The 12911-nt window shown below is 45.7% G+C and overlaps 1 protein-coding gene across 1 annotated transcript in view; it reads right to left on the minus strand.

Annotated features, from left to right (window-relative positions):
- Positions 1 to 413: 413 nt before the first annotated feature.
- The window catches only part of AKAP13 (A-kinase anchoring protein 13), a 76154-nt gene continuing 63656 nt past the window's right edge, over positions 414 to 12911 (minus strand). Inside the window, exons 25-30 of the mRNA XM_056347386.1 lie at positions 11715 to 11785; positions 11144 to 11188; positions 9940 to 9990; positions 9107 to 9556; positions 7050 to 7362; positions 414 to 6221 (exon numbers count right to left, since the gene is read on the minus strand). Of these exons, the coding sequence (XP_056203361.1) occupies positions 6172 to 6221; positions 7050 to 7362; positions 9107 to 9556; positions 9940 to 9990; positions 11144 to 11188; positions 11715 to 11785 (980 nt within the window). The 3' untranslated portion in view covers positions 414 to 6171. The remainder of the gene's footprint in view (positions 6222 to 7049; positions 7363 to 9106; positions 9557 to 9939; positions 9991 to 11143; positions 11189 to 11714; positions 11786 to 12911) is intronic.

Consider the following 12911-nt stretch of genomic DNA (forward strand, 5'->3'; position numbering starts at 1 on the left):
AGTCCCCCGTGTCCAGGATGTGCTGAAGACGCAGAGCTATTTTAGCAGGTTGCAGAAACTCTACGCTGCAAGACAGCACACGCAGCCACCAGACTGCCATTTATCTCAGCTTACGGAGCTGAAGTGGCTGAGATAGCAGCTGTGACACTTCCTCTTCTTGTACTATGATGAAAAGCCCTGTGTGTGGCGGGGAAGAACAACCCAAGGAGCTGAATATCGTTATGGCCATATGCCCTTCAGCAAAATGCAAATCTTCTAAAAGAAGGAAAACAAGTTAAAGGGTCCAATGGGTACAGACTGGAATCTGGATGATAAAAGCAATGCAAACATTTGATTACAGGTTAGGGCTACATCGATGCAAAAGGGTCAACAGCAGAAATACCAAAGGTGTGGAAATAAATTGTACAGAAAACTCAGACTTAAAATCAGATTTATTTAGAGGAAAAATGACTTTACAAGAGGTTGATGCTGATAACTAAAAAGGAAGATAAATAAAAGCTTGTTACAAAACCTAATGGCTTCTGGCAAGTCACAGAAAAACTGAAGAATTTTACAGTCAATAACCTGCTCACTTTTTACATAATTACAAATTAACATACAGCAATTAGGTTTTACCCTCTTTTTTTAAAAATTATTTTTTTCAACTTTTTTTTTAAACTTTTAACGGGTTCAACATGAAAATGCAAAGCATTTTTTTTTTTTTTCAAGAAACAAACCAAAAGCAGAGGTATATCAGGTTATTATAATACACCTCCTCAATGCTCTGGGAATTACTCAAGTGCATTCTGTATTAGTACAAAATAAACACCAAGCTAAAGTTTAACCATAGGCGAACTGAACTGGACATAGATTTTTATTTTTTTTTCTTTTTGAGTCAGTGTTTAATATCAATAAAGAAAATAGTAAAATATTTCAGAGCATGGAAAGGATGGATACCTATAGACAGCTTAAATACATACGAAGCTTACAGCTGTATGCAAAGCAGTGAATGTTATCCTGTTCCCCCCTCCCCCCAAGCAATGGAAGCTGAATATATTTGGGCAAAGCATCAGTGTCAGTGAAATGCGTGTGGAAAGAAAGGGTCCTGAAAATGCAGGTGGGAAAGGAGCTAGCATTGTGCTTCCCATCACTGAAGAGCATGAGGTGCATGAGATTAAGCCAGTTCAGCTCACCTATCTTTAAAACTTAGCTGCATCACCGGATCAAGAATCATCGACTGCTGCCCCTTCTGACAAACGAAGCAAGAGTTATGAGCAGCAGGGGAGACTTTTTTATTTAAAAGAGTGCCTTAAATTATGTAAATTCCCAAACCTGGCCAGCAGGCAGAAAAATTTCCAGAGTTCTGGTTAACAAGGAATGTTTTGTGGGATTTTAGCAGATATTCTTTTGTGCCCCCCACCCAGTCCTCCCTTGCCCCATGCCACAGATACCCTAGACTCCTTGGGATTTGGCACCTGATGAACCTCTTCTGACTCGGCGGCATTCGGAAGGACTGGATCTGGGTGTTTCAGCAACAGCTTTGTGATACCCTAGTGCCTCAAGGAAGGTGCAAAGATGATTGGACTCTACAGATGCTCTTGCCTTTGAAAGGCAGTACAAACCCACACAAGCTAATGGCATTACTGTGCTTCTCAGCAGCGGTCAAACTTCAAGAGCAAAGAGAAAAGTCCACCCTCAGCGGTGGTGAGAGCTCCTGCCCCAGGGATGGCATCTAGAAGGTCTCCCAATGGCCTGGACCGTATATAACTTAGTGCACGGGAAGGGCCTCACTTCACTCATTCGGCTGCATCCTCCCACACCTCCTTCGCTCTGGGTTTCTCCAAGGAAAAGGAGATAGTGGGCAAACCGCTGGCAGGACTGCTTCCCAACTGGCAGCAGTACCTGCTGTGAGGTGTGAGGAAGGTGATGGTGATGCCAGCATGGGCTCTCCCAGGGGATATACCTGAGCCATCATAAGCCAGTTCTCTGGTCCTGCCACTCACCCCGTCTGCAGTGGGACTGTAGTCAGATTCACACCCACTTTGGTCTAAAAATAATACAAAAAGCTTGGCCCTTCCTCTCCTCCCAGGGTAAAGCCAAACCCAACCAGCAATGTCTACTCACAGCTCAGATTTTGCTGGGGATGCAGAGAGGGGAGCAATGGCAAAGCTGATTGTCTCCACATAAGCAAAATAATAAGGGACAAGACCAGTTCCATTTAAAGTGCTTTATGGCATCGAATTGACATCAAGTTACATGTTGAGATGATCACTTCATTTAAAAGAAGCTAAGGCCAACCTCACATGACTCCATCAAGTCTCACACCGTTTGCTACAGCTACTCTCTGTCACCAGGGTATTCTGGCACCCCCAGCTAACACTGACCACTGCTGTACTTCATCTGAGCCCACGCTCCCACTTCCCTGGTTGTTGAAGCCCCTTCTGTTGGGCAGTGATAAAAGACCAGGCAAAGAAAAGTGCAAGGAAAGAAAGTCTGATTTTTCCCCTCTATGAAACACTAGCACAGGAAGGCTCCAAGAGCCCTAGCAGGGTCCTCTTCTCCCTCCAACAATACGGGCTTTGCACAGACATTTCGTAGTATGCCCTGTGTCCCAGGAACCCTACGCCAAACAGGGTGGTTTGGGTGCTCCAAACGGGATCAAGTGGCTGGCTATGGGAACCAGCTACAGCATCAGGCTGGGCTGAAGAAATAACATGCTTTCAACAACTGCAGGATGGATGCCAGGCATGGAACTGGAGCAAACACAATTTCAAGGCCAGGAAGAGAAAAGGCTTTGGTGATGCAAAGCTGGGACCATACGCTAGCAGACAACCTTAGGCAACCTGCAGGGATCAGAGTGGGAATCTGGCTCTGGGAACCTATGCCAAGTCTTTCCAAAGAAAACCTGAGAGGAGAAAAATAAAAGGCTGAAGACATAAAAACAAGCCCTTGCCTTCCTAAAGGTGAAACAAGGAGGAAGCAGTGTGGGAGGAAAGGCTTCATTCCAAAAAAGTGAATCATACAGTAACATACAACCTCCAGGGACAAAGGTCTGTCCACCAGAAATTAAAACACAAGCAGCTTTGATACACAGTATCCCTGGTCAGTATGTTTCTGACTCACACCCATGGTTTCTGTGACAAGGAACCATGAGGACATTAGGAGATCACTTAGCATGTACTATTTTCACTTAGGGCACTGAACACTCTTTTTTTTTTTTGATTTGCACAGATCAGAAGAGATGGTCAAGCCAGGCAGAGACTCAGCCCTGCTGCCCTGGGTCATGACTTTTGATACCCTTCTCAGAGCCATGGGACATTCCTGTGTCATGAATTCAAGATGCGCTGGGACTGGGGAAAACACAGCAGGATAAAAAGAAAAGCTCATACTGGCACAGGCTATTACAGACTGAGGGGAACTTTCAGAAGTACCGGGGATCTCATCTCTGTTTACACAACAGTACATGAGCCATGCACTGCTTTGGTTTCCAAAAAATTCAGCTTGGCACATTCATTTTTGCAGATGTGTAAGTAGCAGAGCAGAAGGTATTTTCTGAAGCTGGTGGGTTTGTCATGAAAAAGGTAACACCACCACACCAGCACATGCCTCCTTCAGCTCCCTTCAGGTTCAGGAGAAGAGCTGCCTGTATCTCCCTAGAGAAGCGACTGAACCCTCACATCACTGCAAGATGCTCCATGCTTTGCTTTTTCTTTTGCCTCCAAGAGGTACGACAAAACCTAAACAAAATATTTAAACAAAGAAACTAACTGATAGGAGTCGTCTTGTCTGAAGTCACTGCTTCTTTCTCCAGAATTTTTTTTGGCCCAAAGATGTTCTGCCTTAAAGAAAGCTCTCAGCTGAAATTGTGTAACTCTGGCCATGGCATGGGCTGCAAAGCAGCACTGCCCAAACCCTGGTTTTGCAGGAACCAGGGAGATAACATTTGGTTTACCAATTTCTTGATAAGAAAACAAAAAAACCAAAAAAAAGGGGGGGGGGGGGGGATGATAAAAAAACCAAACCACCTCTCAAACCCCTAAACAAAAGCAAAACTAAAAAGAAATAAAAAAATAAAACCAAGTAAACTTCTTTTAAAAAAGAACTCTTTCAAATAAACAGAAAGATAAATATTTTTGCAAGCCCTGCTTGCAATTAAGAACAAGCACCAAATAATATTTAAAAAAATCAAAATAAAAATAAATCTCAAACCTTTTTCCTTTCTTCCTTTTTTTTTTTTTTTTTTTCCTTTTCCCGAGTCTTAAACATTTAGAGAGCTTCAAAAGCAAGCAGGCGGTTTAGGATTCCTGCACTGACCAAGACAGACCAGTCTACGCATCCACCTCACCATCAATGCTGCTGATACTCATCAGCACTGAACTCTGAAAACTGCTGCAGGTTACTAGCTTGTGAGAAGCCAGAGAGCAAATTGAAACCAAACAATAGTGCAAGAAGAGAAATATATATATATATATATATTTTTTTTTTAAAGAAAAACTGGTAGGAAAGGAAATGCACTTGACAGCTTCAAACTCTGAGCAAACCCTTGAGCTATTTCGAAGCTGATAGCATCTCGTAACCATTTACAAATCCACTCGGGTAATTCCCCTGAGAGGGTCTGGAAGAACAATAATTTTGGAAAAAAGTTTGGCTCGCTGCATTTCTCTTCCCCCATTGAACACATCCCTGTATTTAACAGCTGCACAAACACCTGGCAGTCAGCACAGGGAGAGCCACCCTCAGACATTCCCCTTCTGCTGACGGTGACACGGGATGCATGGACACTTTCACCCTAGAGCCCATGGTGCTGGAAATGGACCTGCCACGCTGGACCTTTGGACCTGTCCCACAGTGGTTTTGTCCATGAGAATATATCTTCTCCCCAGAAATTGTTAATAAGCGCACGGTATTTTACAGGCATAGGGACTAGGGGCCACCTCTTTGGAGTTCACTCTGCTCACAGCACTCAGTCCCCTGACCTGTGATGCCTCACTGAAGTGCTCTGAAATTGCTGTTGTCTCATTTTACCTTATAAATGAGCAAGGGAAGCGGACGAAACCCAGAGAAAAAGAAGCCCAACAGTAACACAAAACGCAGGGGAAGAAAAATAGAAACAACAGAACAAAGGTCCCTAAAAGCAGATTTTCAGCCATCTCTCCAGTAACTCATCAGGCTTGTAATGAAGGGATGTCAAATGCAACTGGAGAACTATATTCTGGCAAAAAACCCCAAACAAACCAAAAAAACAAACCAAAACCAAACCACTTTACTAAGGGGATGGGCAGGAGTGAGCTGGAGCTCAAAAGAGACTGGGTAAAAAAAGTTGCTTGAGAGTTGCTCCCACTTCAACACTGTCTGTTCTGGCTTCCTGGGACTGCCTTACAAGCTACCATATTTCTCTTTTCTGCATTGTTTAAAATATACTTAAAGACATTCTGCTTGTTTCTGGAAACAGTCTGACAGTTAAATCCTCTGTCCCATGGAAATCTTTCAGAATTACTTTAGATTTTGGTTTTTTCCTCTGAACTTTTGTTTTGAATGCTATTACTGCTTCCTGGTGTAAGGTACCTTTCCGAAACCAGTCTATATACCATGAGCACAAAAGGGGTGTGCAAGTCAATGGCATTACAATCGGAGCAGTAAGGGCAAGATATTTAATATCTACGTGCTCCCTGAAAGTCATCAGGTATCATCTATCCCCATGGGCCGAGCTAAGCTTGGCTGTACAGACTGTAAGCATATCCCAGTGGATACATAGATACATATATGTATATATACAGTATATCTATATATGCCAGTGTGTTCGCACCATTTGTAGAGTCCTAATCTTTTGCTAAATGCTTGGTTTTGGTTATGTTCCCCAGAAAAGGGGAATTTGAAGGCACAGACCCCTTAAGGCTATGTTCTCTCATCCTTTAGCAGTAAGAAGAGACAGAAAACATCTATCCCAATCCATTTAACCCAAGGTTTGCACAGAGCGGTGGTACTATTTGCCGTGCCGTCAAGCCTCCGTGGTGAGATTTCAGCAAAACCACAGGAGAGAGGCCTTTTCCCACCACTTAACAGACTTCATAACATGTTTTACTTAAAACCTCCAGATGCTTGTCAGATGCAGGCACCAGCAGCGTGCTGTAGAGCAGGCAGGGAGATGTCCACTGTACCAATGCCGAGAGTGACTGATGGAACTGTCCGTGCTCAGCAGAAGATCTCCTCGCCCTCTGGAGGTGCTTCTGACGAGTGAGAATCTGCAGCACAAAAACCAGGTGGGAATCATTATGGGAATACAGAAATACACCAGGCAGAGTGGGACCCCACGTGCATGGAAACCCCACTGTCTGCCAAATGCACGGGGTGCTTTAAAAGATGTGCAGTTCCCTTAAGAGCTACCATGAAATTACATCTTGTAATTGGTGAGCTTTCCTGTGCCCAAACTGGAAAACATCAGTGACTTCATATGGATGAAGCCGGTCATCTGACGGCGTGAGATCAAATTTCATGTGGGTCAGAGGTTTGAGGTGCAGAATTGAGTCCTAAGGGGATGCAAAACTACCAGAGAAAAAAAAATGCGTGCTTTTTTTCAGATCAAGAGACAAGATAGACTGGCTTGAGGGGAAGGGAGAGGCCACCAGAAGGGCTGCGGGTATCGCTTCCAAACTACAACAGAGTTAAAGCAGACAGCACTGCCACAGGGGCTGCAACAGCCAGGAGCATCCCAGCCGCAGCTCCAGAAAGCACATACACTGAAGCAGGACATTTTCTATCTCAAAGCAGAGCAAGCTGAAAAATAAATGGAGAATCCAGCCCATGGAGGCTGCTCAGGATAGGAGAGGGAAGGGAAGAAGCAGGGAGCAGAGTGGGTCCCTCTGACAACCCCAGGGGCTGTAGAACAGGCAGAAAACCCCAAAGAAGATCACTCCAAGCTGGGAACTCCACTCATCCACCTGATCTTCTCCATCCCTGTGTTACCATCCACATTCAAGGCTAGATTTTATGGCTTCCACAGGTTCACTGGCTGGAGGGAAAAGCCAGCTCACCAACGCGAAAACACACCTATGACGTTCCCCGACACTCACCAGATTGTTGGGAGCGATGTCCCCTGCCCTTTTTCTTCTTTTCCTTCTTCTCCTTTGGTTTGGCTAAACTGAAGAGGCGGGTAGGCATCTGGGAATGTTCCTCAGCTGCCTTGTTAGTCTGGTTTGTTGTGCTAAGCAAATGGAAAGTGCTTTTCTCTTTGTGTGTCCTTGAAAGACTGTTCCTTTTGGGGGAGACAGACAGTTCTGCATCAAAGTGCCCTTGTTTAGGAAGGGAAGGGCTCTTTTGCTTGGACGAGTCATCGATGCTGCACTGGGAAGGGACTCTTGCGAGTTTCTCGTGTAGATTTGAAACCTATAAAGGAAAAGAGAAGTGTTTCATTGGGGCATGAAAAAGGCTAGCAGAGAACCTGGATAGGAAAGGTGTGTCCCAGACCACTCAGAGGTTATTCTTGTCATCTATCCAGACCATTCACCAGCTAAAAAAGTGGTGCTCATCCAGGCAAAGCAATGAGAGAAGCCCTTTTTGTTTAAGATGAAAAAACAAGGCATATAAAGAGTAATGCTCCGGTATCTTTTGCTCCTACATGTACTATGCTATGTATCAACAAGCCAAGGGCAAATATTCTCTAAGATCTCAATACCAAGACTCACCCTGCATCATTCGTGCACACAGATGGTGGCAGAAGGCCAAGGAGAAGTGTGCCTCTCTGGGAGGGAAAGCCAGCACACAGCACTGGAGCGGCATGTGTCAAAGGAAGCCTTCCCAAGCAAAAGATGAAAGCAAAAAAAAATTTCCTGATTTTTTTTTTCCCCTAACGGCTGTCTCAGGATGTAATTGAGCCTGCACATTCAAAGGCAAGATCAAAACAACAGCTCAACAAAGCCTCACCGAACCCTCTATTAATAGCTCTGAAATGTCAGTAAGATACCTGCCTTGAAAAGGTGCTTCCTTCTAATCCCCCAGGCCTCGCAGTTATTTTACCTCTCAGCCTCTTTTATAGCATCCATGCCCCTTGCGTGTCGACATGTGCTCGACGCTGGAACAGCTTTACTGTGCGCTCAGAAAACTTCTGGCCTGATCAGGAGCTGGGGTTGGAGGGAGCAAGCCCTCCTCTGATGATTTGCTTTCCAGAGCACACTGCTGAGCTCTGCAATTAGCCCATTCAGGCACCCAAAATAATTTCCATTCTGCAATCCAACATTTATAAACTAATTTTGCTACAGCTCTAAGCAAATTACATTCAGAATTAGTGAATTACAAACAAGCAAATGATCAACAACAGGCTTAAGGATCAAATTCAGCCCATGTTTTGCCAATGGATGCTTGTTCTCCTCAGCCAGACTGATGCAGTTGTAAAAAAATAAACCCCAGCTTGCTGAAAAATGCCCAGAGCAGAATCAGCATGTGGGCTTTTCTTTCTGGTTGTGGGCAGCCAGACACCAGAAGCCTCATGCAGCAGAGCCAGGGACCTTTGCTGACTGAGCCATGGCCAGGCTGCAGGTGCCCAGTCACTTTAGGACAATGCACATCTCTCTGCTGGACATCAAGAACGCTTCTGGAGATGGATGTAAGCGTACAAACAGCCTTCCTCTGCAGTGTGGCTGGAGGGTGCAGGTAACTCACAACGCTCGGGCGGTTTCTGAGAAGGACATCTCATCTGCCTGACTGCTGCCCAGAATTCAGCCTCCATGAGGTGAAGGCCAGTGTCAAAGGCAGTATCAACCTCCTGGGATTGTCTAGGGCATCCCTCTGCGAGCCAGCCACTTCTGCTCTGCTGTCCACCAACACACGGCACAGAAAAGCGGGCAGAGCTCAGACTGTTGTTACCACCTGCTGCTCAGGACCACCTGCCAGGCATCCTGAATAACCATGTTACATCAACACCGGCAATGCCTCAGGAGCTGTGGAGGTGCAGGAAACACAGCTCTGAATGTCACATGTAAGCAAAGAGCCAGTTTTAAATGCCAGGCCCTGCACATCTGGGGCTGGGCTGGCATCAGTCTATCACTGCTGGCATGCAGCTGGCCCAGGAGCCAGCCGGGACCTCCCTGCAGCGCACAGCTTTCTCAGCAGCCTGGCCATTGGCATCATTTACCTGGTTGCGGTCAGACTCCTGCCGCATTTGAGCAAATCGCTCCACATCTTGCTTGAACTGCACCTTCTCCCTCTCCAGCTGCTTCTGCGCTGTGCGAAGCCTCTCCAGGTCAAGCTGGTAGGAGGCCTTCTTCACCTGCAGCTCTTCTCGCTCCCGCTCCAGATCCTGCCACCCTCTCTGGACCTGCTCCTCTCGCTGGGCCAGGTGGGCCTCCTGCTCTGCCAGCTCCTTTTCCCGGACTTCCCACTCCTTCTCTCTCCTCCGTTTCTCCTCCTGGTGCTGTATCTGCTGCTTCTTCAGGTTGGCCAGCTCCTGGCGCTGCTTCTCCAGGTTGCGCTGCTTCTCCTGCTCCAGCAGTGAGGTTGGCCGGAAGAAGCTTCGGGTCAGAGCCCTCTCACTCAAAGCCAGCTTCTGGTCCTCGATGTAAGTGTCCTGCTGCAGCACAACACCCTAGGAGAGAGGGGGACAAATCACTGCAGCACCCTCTCCACAGAGAGAGGCTCCATACCTGAAAACCTCAGGGTGCTGTATTGAACCCCTTCTCCCATGAAATTCGCAACTCGGCACTGCTGCCTCACAGCCGAGCTACCAGAGGATGCTGGCAGAGCATCTCCTGCAGCAGCTCCTCAAATTCAGGCAAGCACTGGTTCACTTAGGCACCAGCTCATTCCTAGAACCTGCCGGCACACTGCCTGCAAGCCAGCAGCAGGTTATTGAGCCATGCACAGATGTGACAGGCGAAGGGGAAGGGGAGATGGGGGGCTGTTACTGGCTGGCAGGATGCGCGGTTTGGGCAAGCAGCATGCAAAAGCGGGATGAACGGCCAAGCCTACCTGCAAAGCACTGAGCAGCTTATGGAGGCTGGTAATGGTTTGGAGGACCTGCTGCGAGAAAACAAAAGCGTTGCTATTAGATCTCACTGGGTGCCAGGGTATGCATAAAGCACCCTCCTTTTCCACTGTGATCCACTGGTGGGTCTGACAAACTGTACCACCATCCTTCTACACTTTCCTGTTTCTCACTCTTCACTTGCCATGACTGTGTCACCCCCCCAGTACACAAATATATCCTTTGGACATCTCTCAGAGGTGCCTGGCATCATCTTCCTCACTTTCCTAGCTGTCAGTGTGGCAGGGGAGGAACCATCTGCAGAAACACCAAATGGCACAGACCTCATGGGAACTCCCAGGTTGTCTCTGCAAACCATTTCCCACAGCATCAGCTTGCTCAAGAACAAGTAGAGTAATTGGGATGAAACCCCACAGTTCACTTAAAAATTGCAGGGAAAAAACTTCAAGGGTGAAAAAAGAAGAAATCTTAAAATTAATGTGGGCTATTTGTAGTCTCTCACCCTCTCAATGACCCACACAAGTCTCACTGTCATTAGACAGAAAAGCTGCCATACAGCAGGCACACAACTACAGCAGGCGGGTTCGTGGAGGCTCCCTGAAAATACAGGTAGCTGCGAACACATCATGCATCAATACATAACAAACTACTCTGGAGCACTGCAATATCCCTAAATATATTTTTAGCCTAGCTAAAAATTTCTCTGAATGTCTCATATCCTACAATTACTTTTAAGAAGAAAAACTACCACAGTATCCGCAATAGAAGTATTAAGAGAACTGCTTCTCATTCTGCCATTAATGCTAATTGGGAGTTATGAATGTGTATCAAAGGGAGAATAGAAATCCAATTGCCCCAATTCACTGCACCTGCAACATAAAATTAAACTCCCTCTGTCTGCAGATGTACAATAAATACAGCCCTGCGCATCCTAGTGGTAATTAACCCTTGCTGCCTATAATCAGCAGATATCATCCTGCTGGCAAGCAGATGACAATCAGTGAATTCCCTGTCTGAACATCCAAGGTTAAACAAATAAATGACACAGTGGGTTTAGCTTAATGTATTTAAAAGCCTACATGCGCTTCAGCAAATGAAATGTATTTTCTTCTGCATTATCACCTATTGAGACAAATTCACTTGCCACTTAAATGAAGGAAACAGCTGAGCAATGGAATCAATTCTTACCTCGTTATTCCTTTTCAACATGAACATCAGATTAGCATTTCCACCCTATCAAAAGATCACAGATTTAATATGAGGACAATGAGAAATCACAGCAAATGTGTTCTGAAGCTGAACTAACGACAGACCCATTAAACTCCCTCCTCTCTGTCTTCCATTCTGGGAGAACTCATGCATGTTTTTTAGGCAAGTTAAAATCATATAAAATAAAATGTTAATTAGGTATCATTTTGCAGTTATATGATGGATCGATCCACAGCAAGAATAGCTGCAAGGTTATAGTTGACCTTATAATTTTAATAACGATGCATAATTAAACACATGCTTTAGCTGATCTGCAGACAGATGGCAGATAACCTGTGTCACAAAGGAATACAACTGATCTGCACTGGTTTTCAAGTCAGGATTTTAGCTACAGCGAAGTGTTCTTGGCTGCATACTTCCAATTTTATGTTATTTTTAACTTATTAGGATACATCTTATTGTCAAGAACTTCAGGCATTTTTCAGGACTAGAATTATCACTCTCTTGAAATATGAACTCCGTGGCACCAGGCAGATAAAGCAAGTGATACCTTCTTTAAAATGCTGTCTGACTCTGTTCTCCGAAGGTCCTGAGCATCCTCGCCTTCATCTTTTGCTCCACCTAAAGGAAGAAGCCAGCATTGACACCGGTTATTCAACATTTTAAGCCAGAGATGAACTTGCTAATGTCTGAGAAATTTAATACAGGAAACTCAGATGTTTCACAAAAAGGGACACGGAGCTCTTGACACTAAATGCATTTGCTCCCTGTGTATAGGGCACCACCAGAAAAAAGCAGATGTGAATTCAGATTAGGATTGACTTTGGTTTCAGACAACATGCTGATAAATTTGGCACATTCCTACTAATTGGTGCTCTGTCTAGCCCCAGCACTGCTGTCTACCAAAGAATACTTGCTGAGAAGACATGAGGCAGAGTAAGAGCAGATGGAGAACAGTAACAGTATCATATCAGGGTATATTATTGCAGGTATAATTTCAATGCCTCTTGTGCAAGTGCAATGTACAGGTGGGTCAGGTGCTGCTGCACAATACCCTGTGTAATTTTATGCTAGCAATTTATCCTTAACCTTAGTTATCAGAAACCTGGGTCTTCAAAAGGACATGGAACTTATCTTTCTAACTTCCCTCCTGGATGGCTCGTAACAGTGCTCCTGAGCAGGACTGAGCCGACCTGTGGGGCCAGGAGGGCTGCAGCCATCCACCCGTGCTGCCCTTTTGATTGTGGGTGGCAAAGGAGTTTCAGAGCTCTTTGGTCCTCTAGCTTTTGCCAAGACTATTGCACTCCCCCTGCCAGCTGAGACGCAGCCATGGGGAAAACCCACACCTGCAGTGGTAACCTCCCTGCTGCCACCCTTTTAATGATAAACAACTGTACATACACCTGTATCTGCAGCAATGTGAAGGACACTGTACCTAGTGCAAAGGCCCTCTCCTCCCACCACCCCTCAGGCAGGCTTTGCTGTTAAAGGCTGACCCTCAAGTCCTCCTAACAGACCTTCTCTCCTGTGCCATGTCCTGGGACATTCCACCTCTTTGCAGGAGGAAACACCTCCCTTCTGCTTTGCTGGAGGAGAAAACGAAGGGGAGCCAGGTTATAAGCCTTGCTGAAGGTTGCACAGGTTGTGAACAGAAGAACTGGAGATGAAAGCCAGGTTTCATGCTTCCTGGCCTCCAGCTCAACAAACAGGCCCTGCATTCGTTTCCCAAATTCTCCCAAGACCCTAC

Source organism: Falco biarmicus, chromosome 7 (assembly GCF_023638135.1).
Source record: "Falco biarmicus isolate bFalBia1 chromosome 7, bFalBia1.pri, whole genome shotgun sequence".
In the NCBI taxonomy this organism is placed as follows: Eukaryota; Metazoa; Chordata; class Aves; order Falconiformes; family Falconidae; genus Falco; species Falco biarmicus.